The 19,273-nt window shown below is 32.7% G+C and overlaps 2 protein-coding genes across 7 annotated transcripts; one reads left to right on the forward strand and one right to left on the reverse strand.

Moving 5' to 3' along the window:
• The first annotated feature begins 738 nt into the window (after nt 1-738).
• On the forward strand, nt 739-13,178 carry LOC116338963 (F-actin-uncapping protein LRRC16A). 4 transcript variants are annotated; one of them, XM_031764558.1, is made up of 17 exons: nt 739-926; nt 1,241-1,318; nt 1,379-1,529; nt 1,938-2,120; nt 2,193-2,444; nt 2,602-2,715; nt 2,804-3,434; nt 4,467-4,695; nt 6,145-6,165; nt 6,400-6,926; nt 10,488-10,504; nt 10,617-10,914; nt 11,246-11,343; nt 11,427-11,501; nt 11,571-11,630; nt 11,842-12,176; nt 12,519-13,178. In XM_031764558.1, exons 1-17 carry the CDS (start codon nt 837-839, stop codon nt 12,585-12,587), a joined length of 3,228 nt encoding a protein of 1,075 aa, XP_031620418.1. In that variant the 5' UTR covers nt 739-836; the 3' UTR covers nt 12,588-13,178. The 4 variants fall into 4 exon arrangements, with proteins under 4 accessions (XP_031620418.1, XP_031620419.1, XP_031620421.1 ...); XM_031764559.1 differs by having other exon boundaries at nt 11,845-12,176; XM_031764561.1 differs by lacking the exon at nt 11,842-12,176.
• Nucleotides 13,179-13,915: 737 nt separating this feature from the next.
• LOC116338977 (uncharacterized protein RAB5IF homolog) lies at nt 13,916-18,470 on the reverse strand. Of its 3 annotated transcripts, none has more exons than XM_031764575.1 (5): nt 18,275-18,470; nt 17,974-18,143; nt 17,775-17,878; nt 17,308-17,499; nt 13,916-13,990 (listed from the first exon to the last, which is right to left on the reverse strand). In XM_031764575.1, exons 2-5 carry the CDS (start codon nt 18,085-18,087, stop codon nt 13,975-13,977), a joined length of 426 nt encoding a protein of 141 aa, XP_031620435.1. In that variant the 5' UTR covers nt 18,088-18,143; nt 18,275-18,470; the 3' UTR covers nt 13,916-13,974. The 3 variants fall into 3 exon arrangements, 2 of the variants coding, with proteins under 2 accessions (XP_031620435.1, XP_031620434.1); XR_004200951.1 differs by lacking the exons at nt 13,916-13,990; nt 18,275-18,470 and adding exons at nt 15,128-16,141; nt 16,233-17,024 and having other exon boundaries at nt 17,974-18,268; XM_031764574.1 differs by lacking the exon at nt 18,275-18,470 and having other exon boundaries at nt 17,974-18,268.
• Nucleotides 18,471-19,273: the final 803 nt, after the last annotated feature.

Here is a 19,273-nt window from a genome sequence, read left to right on the forward strand (position 1 = left end):
AATTTAGTTTTTTCGACAACGGTGCACGTGATTTACACAATAAACATCGAATGACAATGACAAGCATTTGAAGTTTCATGTAAATGTCAATACAATATGAAACAGTGTTCCAAAGGAAGATTCATTTTGAGATTTTTTTTACAAACAACAAAAAAGTGTTTATTGAACTCAAGTTAAAAAATATACAAAATGATCCCATTGGATTACTTTTTAGTCCTTTTGGATTAATCGTAGCTGAAAATCCCAAAATACTAAATATTAATACCACCGATATAAGAGTATAGTGTTCATATTCATGCAAAATTTATTTATTATTTTTATTTTTGAGCGAAGACATCATTTTCACACTCGAAAAAAGACCAAAATTCTTTCAAACTACAAAATTTAATTTGATGAAGAAAAAAATTTCTTTCTGATTTTCCGTTAATATTGAAATTCCATATTATTGCAATTCCACTCTCTATTTGAGACATAGCTGTTATGCATGCAAAAGGCATGTTCTGGAGAATTTGACATAAAATTTTGATGTGACAAATATAATATCAATCATAGCATTAATTGACTTGATATTATTGACTACAAAATTTGACTTTTGTGCTTTAGTTAAAAATCAAAAATTAAAATTTTATCTCGTACCACTTACTTACTTATAGTTGTTACTATTTTTTCTCAACTCTTATTATAACATTGTAATTTTTGCAATGCCAAAAATAAACACAATTCTATACTAATTTACAGGTGCTGTTCATTTAGCCGGCCCGATAGCAAAAATATCGAAGGGACTATGTCGGCTATCGTTATCACATTGTGGCCTAACAGCAAAGGGCGTCAATCAAATGGCTCATTCGTTGACATTGAATCAAAGCATTTCCAGTTCATTAACGTATTTGGATTTAAGTGGAAACAATTTGAAGGACGACATAAATGTAATCAAAATCAATCGTCTATTATAAAAGCATATTAAATAATTTTTCGTGTACTATGTACCAATTTATCGATAGAAAATTATAGAAGCAAACACTAGAAATGATTCAATTAGAATATCAATCATACATCTAAGCATCAGAATATCTTTTAGTGCTCAGAAAAAGTGATTTTTTTTGCAAGCTCAAAAGGCTGATCATTAAAAATACGGAGAAAAATCAGAAAAATTAACAAGAAAAAAAAACATTTTAAGATCTCGGTAAAATTTGAAAAAAATTAACGTGGTACATTTATTTCTTTTTTTTTTCAATTCCAGAATCTATATAATTTTCTTGCTCAACCAAATGTCTTAGAGTATTTGGATCTATCGTCAACCGACACGTTTTTGGAAAATGTAATTGTGTTATATATTTTATTTTTGTTAAATTTAATAATATTTCCCAAACTTCTGCAGTTATTTGGAGCGCTTTTACGTGGATGCTCAACACATTTGACACATTTGAATGTTTCGCACAATTTCTTCAATACAAAAAAAGGCAAAGAGATACCACCGTCGTTCAAGCAATTTTTTACCAGTTCGCTAAGTCTGAAACATTTGAATATTGGTAAGCCCAAATTTTTAAACCACTATAATAGTAATTATAATAAACACAGTATTCCTCAGCACTGCTGCCATCCACAGCATATTAAAATATCTTGCTGAGAATGCGTCGTCCATCGCATGCGAAGGTACGTAGCAGTTTTTACATCACCTCGAACAACAATGCATGCATTGTTCTATATACAATCATTTGAATGTTTTGAGTCACATAATCGTGAAGAGAACAATGCATTCATTCTTATTCGCTGTGATATATAAACTGCAACGTAAGATATTTTAATATGCTATGGATGTCAGCAGCGCTGAGCAATACTCTGACAATGAATATAATAATTATTACTATAGTTAATAACCGCTACCGGACGATATAGATTATATTATAATTTATATATTTAATATTTTTATTTTGAAGCATCGTGCAAACTACCATTGGAGGCATTAAAGCATCTGCTTCTTGGCTTAGCTTGTAATGAATCAACAGCTGGTTTACATTTAGATCTAAGCAGTAATTCACTGGGAGCACAAGGTGCACATGTATTGGAGTCATGTATACATGGTGTTCGTGTTCTGCAGAGCCTCGACATTGGCGATAATAGTACGTATATAATTTAGTAAAATTGCCGCAATGTCATGATTTTATTTGATTTTATTGAAATTTCGTCGGTAGATCTTGATTCAGAATTGGCATCTGTGTTGACAGCTATTGGTAAAAATCCATCGATAAAATCGTTAAATATGACACGCAGTTTCAACGGAATGAAATTGAAGCATATTGCAACTGTTATGGATGCTCTGGTTGGTTTGATTCAAAAAGACGATTTCCCTCTCACCGAATTAATGCTAGCAGAAAACAAGCTTAAAAACGACATACATGATTTTATAAATGCTCTCGGAAGCAATCAAAGTCTGCAAAAATTAGGTAAAAAATATATAAAATATATTGTATTATAAAATATATAATACAAATATTCTTCTTTGTTAAAAAAAATTGTTCCAGTGAATATTAGGAACGACGAAAACAACAAAAAAACTAATATCTTACAATTGAATTTATATATTTTCTGATCTTTTGACAGATATTAGTGGAAATTTCATGGGAGACATCGGAGCAAGACTGTTAGCCAAAGCATTACAAATAAATAACAAATTGCGTTCGATTTCACTTGATAGAAACAACATTACACTACAGGGTAAAACTCTACTCTCTCTCTCTCTCTCTCTCTCTCTCTCTCTATTACACACACAACTCTAATTCTTTCTAAAAATATATATAATTAGGTTACAATGACATCGTATATGCACTAGAAAATAATTTTAGTATGCGTAATATTCTGTTTCCGGTATTTGATATTGCGCCATGCCTGAAGCAACATCCAGAGCGTACAGATTTTGTGATGCGAAAAATGCAAGAATATTTACAACGTAATAGTAATGGTTTCAAACATGCCAACGGTCAAGGATTTCGTCTACAACACGGTTTTTTACTATCATCAACGCATCAATTGGTCGACAAATTAGTGTCCGAAACACAAGAGACAATTTCATTTCGACAATCTGGACAATCTGGACAAAATCTTGATTCGGCCGTTCAACGATTAATTGATGATGCAGAGAATAGTAAACAATTACTGCCAAAATTACAAGAGGCAGTACGTTGTGAACAACATCCCATTGAAGTGAAGTTGAATCGAATGGCAAATGATTTAAATCAAAACATACGTAGTTATTTGGTCGAAACAATGGAAACTATGCTACGAACAGGAGTTGAACAATGTCCAAAAACATTAGGCAATCAATCGGTTATAAATGATTTGCGAAAAAATTGCCAAGAGCGTCTTAACATCACCGACGAATTCCTTCATACATGCATCATGAGCAATGCTGGTGGCGAAATAATGAATAAGATAAGGTTAGAAAAGTTACAGTTCTCTTAAATATAAAAACAAAATCTTATAACGTCTGCAAAATCAGAAATGTATGAAAAATTAATAAAAATGGGAAAGTGTTGACTGCCAAGTCATAAAGAGGACGAGTGCTGAAATTCCAATAGATTTGAAGTTTGAGCCAATTTTTGTGGTTATTCTTTTTTCATACATTTCTGATGTTGGCTCACACTTCACATAGTTCTTTAGGAAGGTCATAGAAACATGACTATAACAACGAATTCGAAAAAAAAAATTAATTTTGGTGATGCACGCTTCCAGGTAGTTTTTCATGGGAATAGTTTTTCCACGAGAAATAAGAATCTGGCGTTTATTATGTAATACAAATAATTTTCGAGACTTTTTTCATGAAAAATCACAAAAAATTTGGAATTTTGTATTGAAGCCATGCCTGTTTGATGTTGTAATAACATAAATTGTAATGACATGAATTGTTGTAATGACATAAGGATTTTTTGACAGAATCGAAAATGTTGTATGGGAGATACACTTAATTTGTATTGAAATTTATTCAAACTTTCGGAATATTTTTTTTTTGCAGAAAAAACACTCTGTGCAAGGTTTCATGTCATTACAACATCAAACAGGCGTGGTTCCCATACAAAAATCAATTACAACATTTTTTATTGAATTTTTAAAGTGCTCAAAATTCATCTAAATTTGATTTTTTTTTAAACCACCTAGAAGCGCGCATTACCAAAAATCATTTTTTTTTTCAAATTCGTTGTTATAGTCATGTTTCTTTGACTTTCCCATAAAGGTTATAGGGGTACGATTTTTGATTCTTGAAAAAATGTCAAAATCAAATCACTCTACTATATATATCATATATTTAAATAATTAGTTAAGAATTAGCTTTTGTACTTTTCTCCTTCTCTGTCTAATATTTAAATCGTTGACGAGCTATCGTAATAATAATACTTTTGTTAGTTAGTTTTGGAACGATTTTTTGGGTAACTTCATTTGCTTTTTTTCTCTTTCGATCTGATGCTTTTTAGTGAAGTGGAACAAAGTTTAGCAACATCCATAGCTGATCGTGCAACAGATGAAGTGGTTGAAGCATTGACACGATGCCGTCGCGGCTTGGATATATCCGATTCTCAAATGGTAACATTTGATAATGCTGAAACACCAGACATTGTACGCAGTAGATCTAGTCAAGATTCAATGGGTTTTGTACAAATTCGAGATTTGGATTTGCCACATCGAAATCTTGGCTCACCAACGGTAAGTTCAATTTTACTTTTCCGCACACAGTGATATTTAATGTATTCCTAAACACTCAAAAATATGTATTGGGGGTTTTTGGGTACGAGAAAACCGAATATGACGTTAGTTTTGCGATACAATAATATTTCGACACACTTTTCATACAAAAATTTGAAAAACATTGGATTTTTTTATGGAAGCCATGCCTGTATGATATCGTAATGAGCTGAAACTTTGCACAGGTTATTTTTTTCACTCTAAAATAACATTCCGAGGGTTTAGATTTAGATTAGATTTATTTCACCGCCAAGTGCTGGCTGAACTTAGGTATTTTTACAGAGTATATATATAATATATGTATAATAAGAGTTTAAGTTAAATAATCAAATAGTTAGGTGAATATAATAGTTGAAAATTATATAAATACATAATTTTTTAGGTGAAAATAAATAATTTGTTAGGTGTAAATATCAATTGATAATCAGTCAGACTAGAAATGAGAAAATAATTGAATTATTATCATGACTAAAAAAAATTTTTTAAAGTATTTTTCTTTCTTTTTTGGTTTTGTTTTCCATTGCCTTTCTCCCTAATTTAATTCTAATTTTATTTCAATATATCACAAATGTATGCATATTTTGAAGATATTTCAATGCATATTAGGGGTACCTCCCGAACAAAATTTTGGATTTTTTGCTCAAAAACGAAAATTTTGAATGGCAGGTACCACTCAATTGTATTGAAATTTCTTCAAACTTTCAGAATGTTGGCTTTTTGTGAAAAAAATAACATCTGCAAATTTTCACATGATTACGATATCATACAGGCATTGAAAAGTCCAACAAAAATTATTTGTATAGCAAAACTTATATCAGATTCAGTTTTCTCATGAATTCATATTTACGGCAAAAGATACGTAATAAATGCATGTTGTGGATCACAGTGCGGAAAAGTTCATCTTACGGATGTAAACCATTTTATTTCGAATAGTTTTTTTTCGTTTAAATTATATTCATCATACGTATTAGTTGTAGTTGCTCGCCAAATATCATTTGATCTCCTTGTTTATTTATTTGATAATCTATTCAGTCTTTTTTTTTCATTCGTCAATTTTTTATTCCCGATTTCTTACCATTTTTGTTTGACCTATCTGAATGTGTTTTTTATGATTTTTTTATATACTGCTTCCTGCATTTTCAAAACTCTCAAATCACCAGAACACATTTTATAAAAATTGATTTTTAGTAGTTTTAGTAGTAGTAAACACACATCTTATTGAGTAATTTTCTCTTTTGAGTGAATTTCAAACAAATCTAACACACACACACACAAAATTATCAACAGTTACAAATCAAAGTCAAATTTTCTATTTTTCTATTTCATTCATTTTAAACAAATATCAAACTATGACATTCATCACCACAAACCAAACAAAAATACACACAAATACACAATTGTTTCGTGCAGAAATTGGAATACCTGAATCTCGTAAGTATCTAGATCCATCATATAAAACTTGCTTCCCATCATTCTTACTCTTCCGTTCACTTGCCCATACGTCCAATTTAACTTGTAAATGCAGAGAAAAACAAAAGTTTTCCCAAAAAAATAGAAAAATCTTTTTGCATCCGAATTTTCCGTTCCGAAAGCTGAAATGCTTGTTGTTTGAAGTGAAAAAAAAATTACATTTATTTTGTTATTTGTATCTTCCAAAAAATATAGGCAACACCGCATTTCCAGCCAAAACGACGTTCGTTTGCTCATAAAGTACGTCCACAATCAGTTGTTGAAAATTTGAGTGCCGGTCATATTCCTGATTTATTAGAAACGCCAAATTCTCGAAATAATTCTACCGGTTTACAAAATAAAGACAATGGTGAAAATTGTGATTCAATAACTGAATTGCCAAGTGCATCGTTGCAGTTACAGCATTTGGTCAAGGGACGACCGAAACGGGCGAAAACACGCGCACCCAGTCGACCATTAGTCACCGAAATGTCATCTCATGCAATTGGTGAAGGTATTGAAGCATTCTTTCGACCCGGTTCTGTTACACCTACCACACTTACACCCCTTGTGTCACCCACATCGGATGAATGCAGTTCATTGAGTTTTGTTGATAGTCCGACTATGTATTCTGAAGAAACAACACCCATTTTAGAGGAACGTAAACCAATCAAATTGGAACGGAATTCACCACTGTTAAAAGGTGTATCATCATGGACACCACGTCGGGGAGAGAACCCAAGGCATACTTACTTAAAAATTACTAACTTAAAAATTACTATTCCATTACTTGCATTATATGCAATTGAAATAATCACAATATCAACTAGCTATTTATAGAATGTAGTAAGAAAGTAGTAAAGGTTTGATCGCACACAGCTTAAATTAAGAACAATATGAAAATGAACTAAAATCGCGATAGCAAACAGATTGCAATACAAAAATTGAGATTTGGTAGTGTTAGTAGCAGTGGAACAGAGAACATCACAACGAATCAACACGTTTGACATACAATAGCATTCCATCGGGACAACATCACAATGACAGCATCTAGACGAACTGACAGCATCTGAGCGAAAACAGCAGCACACACACAGACAGAGTGAGTACAATTGAATATTGTATGTTGTGTTTTGTGTATGCGTGTGTAAAATTCACAACGCATCAAGACAAGTGATATTTTCCAATTCCATCACTTTGCAAACGTATGTTGTATTGACCAATGTATTTTGTTTGGCATTTCATCAGGTCCAGTATCTCGTTGCAAACGATATTAGAGATTCGGAATGGGTACGCGAAGAAGAGGTCAAAGCTGAAAATGCTCTGGGATCCGTTGCCAAAGCGAATCATCAATGTCATTACCATCGATGGTGTGGTGCGTACTAGGGGCAGAGCAGTACTAGAATAATAATTTTTATTTAAAGTAATTCTATGTTGTGAGTAGTAATCCATATATATCCAATGACGTTCATGTGTACGTTGTGTATTACATTTGTTAGGAATAAAGTAATCGTCGTATATTGCGGCTCGAAACGATTTATTCGATATTTTCCATTTTTTAACAATAAAGTGTCTCATATACGGCGATCGCCGTCGAAATATACGGCGATCGCTTTATGCCTAGCAAATGTCATACAGAACGTACATTGCACTGCTGTTAAAATTTACACAAGTGTGTATTACTATGGATTAATATGGATACTACTCACAACATAGAATTACTTTAAACAAAAATTATTATTCTAGTACTGCTCTGCCCCTAGGATGCATTATACATTTTCTTAAAACTGAATTTCAATTGAATCAGTTTCTAATTTATTGTTTTCTCTCTCTCTTTCTCTCTGTATAGATTGAATATTTGGTGCAATTCGCCGATGGTACACAGACAATATGGTCTCTTTTTCACATGTGGGCCAATGCGTCAACTGATTGAACAATTTGAAAAGGATCGCATCTATTTTTCTGTAGTACAATTGAACCGATTGAGTGAATCGGGCATTCAGAACATTAGGTCAGCATCAAAATCAGTAAAAACTCGGCCGAAACGAAAAGCAGCTATAGCAACAACAACAACAGCGAATGGTGAAAACGATGCCAACTATCAACCATTAGTTCGGTTAAGTCGATTGAGTGAATCCGATATTCGAAATGCAAATGCAAATTCTCGCGTCATACGTCCACCACCAAGTGCGCCCTTTTACGAATTGCTGAACAAAATGAACCGTCAACATCTCGTGGCCTTACTTCCGCACCAAAACGAACAACTCGATCGAACAGCGTCCACCGCTAGCCAATATAACACAAAGGTCAGTATCAATTGATCGGCAACCAAAACCGAAACAAAAAGCAAAAACAGTAGCACCGGACGAACCAAAATTAAGATCAGCACCATTTACCATCAAACGGTGTCTACGCAAAACGGTGAAAGGCCAAAATGACAACGTCAAAGAAAGTTTTTTAAATCAAATAGTAGTAGATGTAATCAAATTAAGCATTTTCCAAGCAATCGAGTGACAGCACAAGACGGGTCGTCATGCAACAAGTTACGAAACTTGAGCATCGAGTGAATAACTCCCCGATTAATCCAATAATCTAATAATCCAATCAAATTAACCATGATCGCTGCATTGGTCTCCAGCTTTATTCATTATTTGTTCAACAAAGTAATGGACAATTGGACAGTGAAATTGGAAACTGATCTCGGTTTCAAAAATTCGAGTGAAAGGATGAAAATGATTAGAGAATTGTTCCAAAGCGTTCTATTCCAAAATATCGATGAAGCTTGGTCCAAAATGTCACAATATGCGCCAGAATATCGTGAAATGATGAGAGGCCATCATGTTGAGCCAGGAGATAACACGAGATTGAAGGAACCATTTGTTTATCTGTATGAGGCCTACCATACAAATTTCAAAAATAACATCGTCGTGGAAGGATAACTAATTTCAATATTGATTTGGATTTTGTGGACAGACACGGAAGATTCGAACGAAGGGCATTCAATCAACTCGTCTATGTGGATGGCGTCTCCATCAGCATCAATGGGATAAAGAAAGTCAAAGCCGAAACGGAAACGGACGAGGAGATAGTAGCCAGATATGCCAAAATAGTGGCCAAATTGGATAGTGGCGAAATAGAATTTGCCCATGGATACGATCCGGGTAAGAAACTCACCTTTGGTGGCATCGAGCGAAATCTTACGCAACAAAATCGAGATGATACCAAGTCATACGATGAGAAAAATGTACGTATTAAAGCCGAAACGTATTATCGCTTGATCAATGATTTTCCACGAAAACAAAAACGAAAGAAGTTGGATAGTGATTTGCAACAAGAAATGACAAATTATAGGCAACATGAAAAGCGAACGGAGTTGAAATATCGGAGAAAAGCCAAAATTATCAAGCATTCACCGAATATCGTCTTCGTTTTTTCAACAAACAAAAATGACCAAATTGAAAATCGACAACAGGAGTTGGAACGTGCCAGAATTGCTATACAAAATGCTCGCCAAGAATAAATTGACAATGGTCCAACTTTCACACCAAAGGAAGTCAATGAAATAGCAAATGGCCATGCAGTCGTACAACAAAACTATTATAAAAATAGTTTACGAATGATGGTGGAACAAAAACAGCAGTTGGAAATTGTTGAAACAGCAATTCGAGAAGCTGAACAATCAAACCAACAAAATATTCCAAACGTGTCACCAGATCTATACAAAATGCTGTAAATATCATCAATGAAGGTGTTGTTCTTCAACCAAGATTAGTTTCCAAGAATGTTCGCATAGTTAAAAACAATCGGGCCAACCTTCGTGGAAACGTGGTAGTGGAGTGGAATCTTGATGTGAACGCAGGCAGAAATATACTAGATATAGGTCTTGCCATAGTGAGAGGTCAACAATTGAATCCGATTTTCACCGTTCGCAGACCAGCGGATCTCAACTGAGGTAAATTTCAAGTTGTAATGCAATAAGTACAAGACATATGTACAAGTGTACATACATACATTCAATTTGCTACTAATATTGTGATTTCTTTTTCGTTTCTTTTTCATTTCACAGATTCAATTTACCAAATAACCACTAACAAATCTTAATTTTAAGCAATCTGTTTGCGTAAGCGCATTTAGTCATTAAGTTGCGAAATTTACATAATGTGTGCGCCATACTGAAAGTAAAAAGTACACATAGTGTAGGTGTTACACTGTGATTAGATTATTTCAATTTCATTTTCCATTACATTCCATTACATGTTGATTAATTTCCATTAATTCCATTTTTTTCTTCTGATTATCTCTAGAGAGAACCACTTGGAAGGTAAGTAATTTTCCAGATGGTTTCACAATTTATTCCAATAATTATTTTTCTTTATTTCTACTAATATTTGTGATTAATTTTCATTTTATTTACTTTTGTGATTCACTCTCAGCACCACGATCACGATCAACAGACAATTTGGAGAAATACTCGCCACTCGTTGGTCGAAAATCACCATTAATTAAAAAGCAAATGACTGACACCACTACGAACACCTACAATGATAATAATGCATCAGTTCGTAACAATGTAATTGAATCGAATCAATGTCAACGATTACATCCACCACATCAATCTGAACGTTCGCCAAGCAATGAGTCGATTAAAAGCTTTGATATGGATAACAATGTGGTGAAAATTGGAAATGGCATCGTTAAAACACCACTTTTTCCACCGAAACCAAGGCCATGGTATTATTTTACTTATTCCGATTTAATAATTCATAAGACATCGTTATTACATCGCGACAAGTTTATACTATCAATTGATATAATATATTGATATCGAAAAGTTAGGGAAAAACTTTTGTTTGAGCACATTTTTTGCTGTTTCTATAAAGTTCATCGCTTAATAGTATGATTTTTTTAACCATCTGTGCTTCTGTATAGATGGCAAATTTCTATTTTGCTATCGGTGTTTGCTAGGAGCAGCGTTTCCCTTTATTTAATTATATTTTTTAATGTGTATGCTTCGTGAGATTGTAGATATCGTTATAAAAAATGAAACTTATATAAAACGTAGGTCTGTGGCTGGAAATGAGGGAAAATGTGATTTTACCGTTGAATCATCGAAAACGAGCCCGGAAGGACTTGATTCTGGTGATGTAGTACTGATCGAAGGTACTGTGGTTATTAATTTTGCCCTTCCATTACTTATTGATTAATTACCATATTTTCCATTATTTTCTTCTGATCATCCCTAGGTAGTCAATCTGGTGGTTCAATTGTTGGAATAACACCGGCAGCTTTGAGTAGCAGTATTGTTGGTATTTCACCAGGTATAATTTATAAAATAAATATTTGGCATTTTTCATTTGATTAATTAAAAGTTAAATTAACTATTGTAGGTGCTGCTTTAGAAAAGAAGTCCGTACGAGATATGGCAGCTGGACTGAATCGATTGGGTGGTAAGTTTAAAGAAAACAATTAATGCACAATATTATCAAAAAACGAAGATTAGAACCAAAACGACATTTGCATCAAATGAATTTGAATCCATACACAACAGACAAAGAGAATACTAACAGTTATCAAAAATTATACTGTAAATACATAATTTGCATGCAGTTGATTTTATGTTTCTTTATTTTTTATTATTATTTCTATTTTTCGTTTTAGTAGATGTAATTAAGCCAAAGCCGTTACCACGAAATGTAATCAATGGCAATTTTACACATGCAAATTGTAGCAATAATAGTACTTTCTTAAATAGTACAGTTAATGAGACAGTTGACACTACATCTTCAACGGAAACCACTACATTAACCACACATACTACATCAGCAATTAAAAATTCAAACTATACGAATTCTATACCAGCTATCACATCTGCCATTAGCAAAACGGAATCGTTAATTCAACGATTTTCTTTCAACAGCAGCAGTAATAATAGCAAATCACCGCCGGAGGTTTTGAAACGCATTAGCAGTAAACAAATATCCAAAATATTTGAGGTGTGAATCCAAAAATACAAAACCAAACAAAAATGTTCCAAGTATAATTCGTTCAAACGTGCTGTTTTTTTGTGATTTATTTGGAACATTTACTTCCAAAGCTTCCGCCACTATTTATGAATTTTATCGTTAATGCCCGCTTTAGTTTTAAATGCATTTTGATACCGCTAATTTCTTTATAATCTTGTTTGCTTTTGGACAAGTGAGGAAAAATTGTCTGTAAATTTCGTTCACACAAAATAATATTAACTTCTTTTAATTGATTTAAAAAAAAAATTCAAAAAAAAAAATACTCCCAAGAGAATTTTAACTTTTTTCATTTTTCTCCTTTCTTCCAAATAGAATAACATAAATGGCACTAAGCGTGATGGGAAACCAGTGCCATTAGCTGAAGTTAACGTAAACGATTAAAATTGAAACAGCCCCAAGTGCAAACAACGATTTTGCCATAGAAATAACATAAAAGCAAGCCAACCAACTTATAGTTCTAATTGAATGATAAAAATAATAGATTGCTAATAGGATCCCGAAACGAGGCGAATGTATCATTTTATTTGTCGTTTTAAATTTTTTGTATAGTATTCATGAGTAGTGAAATTATTTTTCAAAACATTAGACAACATTTAAATTTATAAAGAGGGAGGAAATGAGAAAGTTTTTCTATATTCGGCCAAATTGTTCAAATAAATTTTTTTACCCCTTTTAAAATTATGACATTTTTCAATGATTTGTGTATGAATTAAAAAAAAAACTGTACAAATTTTAATTTGCGTTTAAGTTCTATTATTTGAACGAAAAAAAATACTTGCAAATTTGATTTATTTAGAATGTGAACAGGTTCAGTTTAATTCGATGGAAATCCAGGATTTATGCCATGTGTTTCCAGATGATTTTTTTACAATACAACCAAAACGCAACAACCTATACTACAAAACTTATAGAAAAATAGTATTTGCTTATTAAATTTTGCCAATTGTTCAAAGACAAGCTACTTATTTTAAATTTGATTTTTTACTGTCTCATTTTTGCTTAATTATTTAGAATTCATCTGGTTAAGGAATACAATGATAATATAAATTCATAAAGGATAGGTAAGTGATGATATTTGACCAATACTGTGCGAAGCAAAAATCCTGCCATTTGAAAAAAAACCCGCCCTGGCTTTTGAAAAATTATTTCGATTTTTTTGCCTGAATTCGAGAATTTTACACTACATTGATTAAGATTTTTAAACAACGTCAACAGACCTCAATATTTTCACGATTTCGGACCCCTCGGGCCCCTGCTGAAGATGTCTGATTTAAATTGTTTCTTTAAATTTGTTTTTTAAAAAACGACAAAACTTCTTTATCCGCAAAGTCCATCAAATATCAAAGATTTTGAAATAAAACACAGTTTGTTTTAAGTATAATGCACCTTTATGACTTTGCCAATTTAATTTCAAGGATACTTAATTTTAATTTTGTACTCGCTGAGGATGACACATTGTCGAAATGCATCCGAACCATTGTTTCAATTATTGTTATTTATTTGAATAGAATTCTTGAAATTAAATTGGCAAAGTCATAAAGGTGCAATATACTTAAAACAAACTGTGTTTTATTTCAAAATCTTTGATAAATTGTTTCTATTGCATTCGCTGCATTTATTCATCATTCTAAAAACTGACAAAATATTAAAAAAAAAGTCTTTTTAAAAATATTTAAAAAGTTTATTAAATGAATAATTTGTGTTTTTTGTTGGAGTAAATCGATTTTATTTTAAAGGGAGATAAATCAAAATAAAAACATCTTAAATACTAGTCGATGTATACACTAAAAAATTGTTGGGGCAATTATCAGGTATATATTGTTGGTCGAATGCGGGGTTGCAGTTTTGTGTTGTTTCAGTCGAATTTAACGTCACAATGGAATGAAAAAAAGAGACAAAAAGAGTTATGCATAAAATTTCCTATGAATTGAAATCAATCTAAAATTAAAATAAAGCTTTAGAATCGACGGTAAGAGATTTACCCAATTATTCTATCATTAACTGTGCGCTACACTCGAATTAGATTTATTAAATAAATTTTATATATAACAATGAATCAATAAAAATTGTAATCATTGACTCGGTAAAATTATTCTTACTGTGGGGTACTTTATACATAATATCTCAGATATTATGTACAAATCAAAGCCACAAAATACAAGCTTTGGTAATAACTATTTTAGTTAACATGTTTTCTTTTCTTCAATTGATTGATGCTGGTTGATCATTATTGATTGTTTACCTGTACCGGAACAAATTGTCTGCGTACCGGTGGTTTTTTACGATACACTGGTCTTTGTGTTTGTGGTGGTCTCACAAACGAATTTAATGTTAAATGGAAAATGAAACACAGGGCTGTAATCAATGAATCAGAAAATTGTACCTTTGTACATTATGCACTAGGGCGGAACATTTTTTTTGAATTTCGAGGCATATCTTGATGGCCATTTGAGAAAACATGTCTTAAAGTCCCCAAATTCAAGATATGAAGGAATTTTCAACTTGCGGTTCCATATAAGACAGCGACTTGAAAGGGAAGAAGGTACATTTTACTGGAAAATCATGAAAAATTGTAGTGACCCAATCACCATGAAAACTTGTGAATCTTATTTTCTGACCAAAATAAGTAATATCACCAAGTTTCATGAAATTTCAACTAAAAATGAAGGTGCCTCCCATACAAAATTTTCGAATTTTTGTTATTGAGAAAAAAAATAAATGTTTGGAATTAAATAAATGAATTTTTAAATGGGAGGCACCTTTATTTTTGGTTGAAATTTCATGAAACTTGGTGATATCACTTATTTTGGTCAGAAAATAAGATTCACAAGTTTTCATGGTGAATGGGTCACTGCAATTTTTCATGATTTTCCAGTAAAATGTACCTCCTTTCCTTTCAAGTCGCTGTCTTATATGGAACCGCAAGTTGAAAATTCCTCCATATCTTGAATCTGGGGACTATAAGACATGTTTTCCCAAGTGGCCACCAAATTGTGCCAAAAATGTTCCACCCTATTAGGCACCTTGCCGCAACAATGTCTCGATGCCAAACAATGGTAAATCGCAGTACTATTAACAAATCTTGAATTGGCTCTCGGTATCCAAGTTCTTGTTCCGGTTGTTGTTGATGATGATCATTGGTGTTCGCAGCATCGTCTCGTATTTGAAGTGCATTCACAGAGTTAAGCGGCCAGTTTTTCCAATAATACATTTTTAATGACGCTAATCGCTCTGGTTTGAATTCTTTTGGCAGATTTGCTTGATTTACTAGACCTCTGTCGATCAACTTTTTCACACAAAGGTCCAACGTTTTGCGTTATGAGCCCTTTTTGGACACAATTAGCGGCGGCAACGACATGTATTTGGCAATCTCCGGTGGTATTGGAGCATTGCGTGGACAATTTTTGCATGCTTTGAATAGGAATTTTTTCGTTTCTTTCGGGAACTCCACCATGCAACTGGCACAGTGTTGAGACGTGTAGTCTTCATTCACTCTGACTACATCTGAATGATGTAGTTTATTTTACGCTGTTTTCAAGACGTCGTGTTCCCGGTCATCGTTTGGTCTTCTTCTTACCGATTGGAGAATTGGCTGGCAAGTCCGCGTCTCCGATGATGAACAGCGATGGCTTATTTTTTGTCAATGATTTTGCTAACCAATCGGTTTCATGTTGTGAGCCGATGTACTTGTCCAACGATAGCCGTGCATATCGTCGCCGAGCATATGCCGCCAATCCATCCTGCATCATTTTCAATCGATGATCGAGATAGTATATCCAGCCATTTCCGCGCGGTGATGGTATTGATAGATAGTTTTCCTTGCGATCGGACTGTTCCATCTTCGTGAATGTTGCTGTCATGCGCTTTGGTCTTTTGTCCCGAATACCTTGTCGGGCACCCCAATGATATTGCTTCTGTGATATTTTGATGTTTTCCTTTGATAAAACCAAAATAAAAACAATCAATACATTGAATCTAGAAAATTATGAAATTTAAATTTAAAAAAACATTATTTAATCAACTTACTTCGACACAAGTTTCAATGTTCCGACGAAATCCAGCATAGTATGTGTTCACGCCAGGATCAAGTGGGATGATATACGTGTAATCACCGGCTTCAAGTTTTTGTTTGATTCGTTCGCGATTGATTTCGGTCTACTCACGTTTTGGTATTTCGAATAGTACCGAAGCCGAAACGGTTAAATTGCTGGTTTGGTCTTTTGAGTTCATTGATTTTCTTCATGTCGAATAAAATATTCCAATCGTCGTATTAGTTTTCTTCAAAATAATTTTTGGTATATATAGAACTTCCTCCATCTTTGCCACCGAATTCTTCTGGAATAAGTTTCCATCAAGCCAATAGTGCTAACAAATCCATATGATCGAATTTGATGTGTTTGAGTTTATTATCACATAGCGGTACAACGGTGATATTGCGAATCTTTGGTGGCAGTGGTTGCGTCGGTTTTTCGAACAACGATGGTTTTTTCTTGTGTCGCAACCATGTCTGCACCAGCTGTTGATGTTCTTTCTTGAATTCACTAATTTCACGTTGTATCGAGTAAACAACGTTCTTTCACCGCAACAAACAGCTCAGTAATTTTGGATTTTCGAACTGGATCGACTTCACTCCAGTCTTTATTGCGCATAATGCTTTCGATTGCGTTTCGAATGTCGATTTGATCAAATTTGAATAATCTGTATGGTTCCTGATTGAATTGGTAGCACTTCATTTGCAAGAAGTACGCCAATCCCATCTCACAATGTGTGGTCAACTGTGTTGTTACATTGCTGAGGTATTGTTGATGGACTTACCGACTATGAAGTTATGTTTACATATACGCATACACAAAATTAAAAGAAAATTTTATATGGTTTTTACATCAATTGATGTTGATTCATATGCAAATATTCTACGAGTAATATTATTCAATAAAAATAAATTTAATTGGGGTGTGGCGCACAGTTAAATATCACCTGAATTTCATCCTAATTCGACGGACGATGAAATCGGGTGAAACTTTGGTCAATTTCACCTCCAATTTGATTAAAAGCGTTACATTTTTCAACGTAAAAATTGATAAAAAAAAACGTTACTAACTTGTTTGTGGGTGTATTGACGTCATCAAAATGTAGGCCAGTAAAGAAAACTATCCAGGTGACTGAAAAGCATGCAAACGATGTCATGAAACCTTCTTTCAGCAGTTCCCAAATACCACCGTATTCATCCTCATCAATTTTTTGAAAATTTAAACAATACAAATACACAATGCCACAATTAATAGCTGCAAAACTACAAAATAAATCGTGAAACGAAATTTTTAGTTTTTCAAGTCGATTAGCGTTCAATTGAATCGTTGCGGAGAAAAAGTAGCTCTTCTTTTTCTCCAAATAATACTGCAACATGAAGTTTTTTTCACATGGTTTATTTGTTGTAATACAACAAATAAACTATTCATAAAAAACTTTATGTTGCAGTATTACTTGGAGAAAAAAAAGAGCTACTTTTTCTCCGCAACGATTCACTTAATTTTTTATCTACAGAATATTTCAAAATTTTGTACTTACAGTGCGATTGCGGTGAAACCTTGCAATGGAATGATGCCCCAGATAATACCAATAATAATACCTAATACTTGTCGAGACCAATAAATTACGTCGAGAAATTCATCCTGTAATTACAAACCAAGCACGGCGTTGCAAGTTTAGCACATACCATTATTAATTTTGGCCGAAAGTCATTCAAATAAACCAAATGAAACATTACCTTATCATGCCATTCAGAACTGCTTGCAGTTGCACGAGACCATGGTGAGGCTAATTTTGAACCTTTGCTACTATTTCCATTTCGTTCCACAGTACTGGTTCGTGTATTCGACATTATTGTATTTTTAACGAAATATTTTGTCTACAATTCGGCCGGAGTTCGTCTAGTTACTTTAATGTAAATAAATAAAACAATATTATGTATTTCTTCGCGAATTTATTGAAGTTTAGCATTTGTCGAATTTAAACTAATTAAATGATTTTTTGTAGTGTGTGATTATGATATTGAAATTTACGCATACATCAGAGTCAAAAAAAATAATGACACCAATGATCAAACGTCAGATGCATGAGAAAAGACGCTTCTTTATTATTAACTTTAGATACTTGTCACTTTAGAAAACATTTAATTGAAAAAATCTAGCGCATTTATTCGAAAAAACATTATATATTTTTTTTTTCGCTTTTATTTATTGTGTTTTTATGCATTTATGCATTCACAGTGTGTAATCGGGCAATACTATTATTTATACTACACGTCAATTGACATACGGCATATGGTTCACATACAAAAACAAAACACTTTTATTATAGATGTATATATAAATAAAAATATACCTAATATAAAATTTAAATATAATTAATATTTTATATATAATATAAAATGTATGTTGCTCATGGCTCAAACATTTTTGGGTCTTTTATATTTTTCAGGTTAAATGTATTTAATTCAAACCACGGCCACAATCATTGAACTATTTGATAAAATCATTTGAATTGAACGACCCATTTCACAACGCTAGATTAATTCACAGAGAACAAAAATATTAACTAAAATATCGGAAACAATGCAAATGATGAATTGTCACTATATCGTCTAAAATGAACGCTTTTTTGTATTGGTCTGGTAAACGCTTAACAGCCATTCATTTAAAAAAATTGTCATGTTGTATTACGCAGCCAAAAGAATTACTAAGGCAATAGACAACGGTTAAAAGAACCAGTTTGGCGTATTTTTTTTTAAATTCATAATCAGTTTCGATGATGTTATTTCAAATTTTGAATTTTTTATTTGTTCTGAAAAAATGACAAACAATATCATATTTGTTGCTTTTGCAAAATAGAGATAAAGAAAGAGATTTAAAAAACATGGTTTAAGACTACAATCGGCATAAACTTTTTAGTGATTAATTCTAAAAACAATTTAACATGGCTTACGTTTGTATAATTTGTTATTCATTGTTATTAACGCTAATCGCGATTGACTACGGGAATTCCAAAATGCCTTTTTTGTGTGTCAA

Source organism: Contarinia nasturtii, unplaced genomic scaffold, assembly GCF_009176525.2.
Source record: "Contarinia nasturtii isolate CC-2019 unplaced genomic scaffold, AAFC_CNas_1.1 Cnas_scaffold_476, whole genome shotgun sequence".
NCBI classification, from domain to species: domain Eukaryota; kingdom Metazoa; phylum Arthropoda; class Insecta; order Diptera; family Cecidomyiidae; genus Contarinia; species Contarinia nasturtii.

Coding starts and splice junctions, on each gene's coding strand:
- LOC116338963 (XM_031764558.1), top strand. CDS start 837: ATGGCTCATTCGTTGACATTGAATCAAAGCATTTCCAGTTCATTAACG. Junction 11,344..11,426: donor TGATGTAGTACTGATCGAAG/GTACTGTGGTTA, acceptor GATCATCCCTAG/GTAGTCAATCTGGTGGTTCA. Junction 11,502..11,570: donor TATTGTTGGTATTTCACCAG/GTATAATTTATA, acceptor TAACTATTGTAG/GTGCTGCTTTAGAAAAGAAG.
- LOC116338977 (XM_031764575.1), bottom strand. CDS start 18,087: ATGTCGAATACACGAACCAGTACTGTGGAACGAAATGGAAATAGTAGC. Junction 17,879..17,973: donor GTTCTGAATGGCATGATAAG/GTAATGTTTCAT, acceptor TTGTAATTACAG/GATGAATTTCTCGACGTAAT. Junction 17,500..17,774: donor GGTTTCACCGCAATCGCACT/GTAAGTACAAAA, acceptor TTTATTTTGTAG/TTTTGCAGCTATTAATTGTG.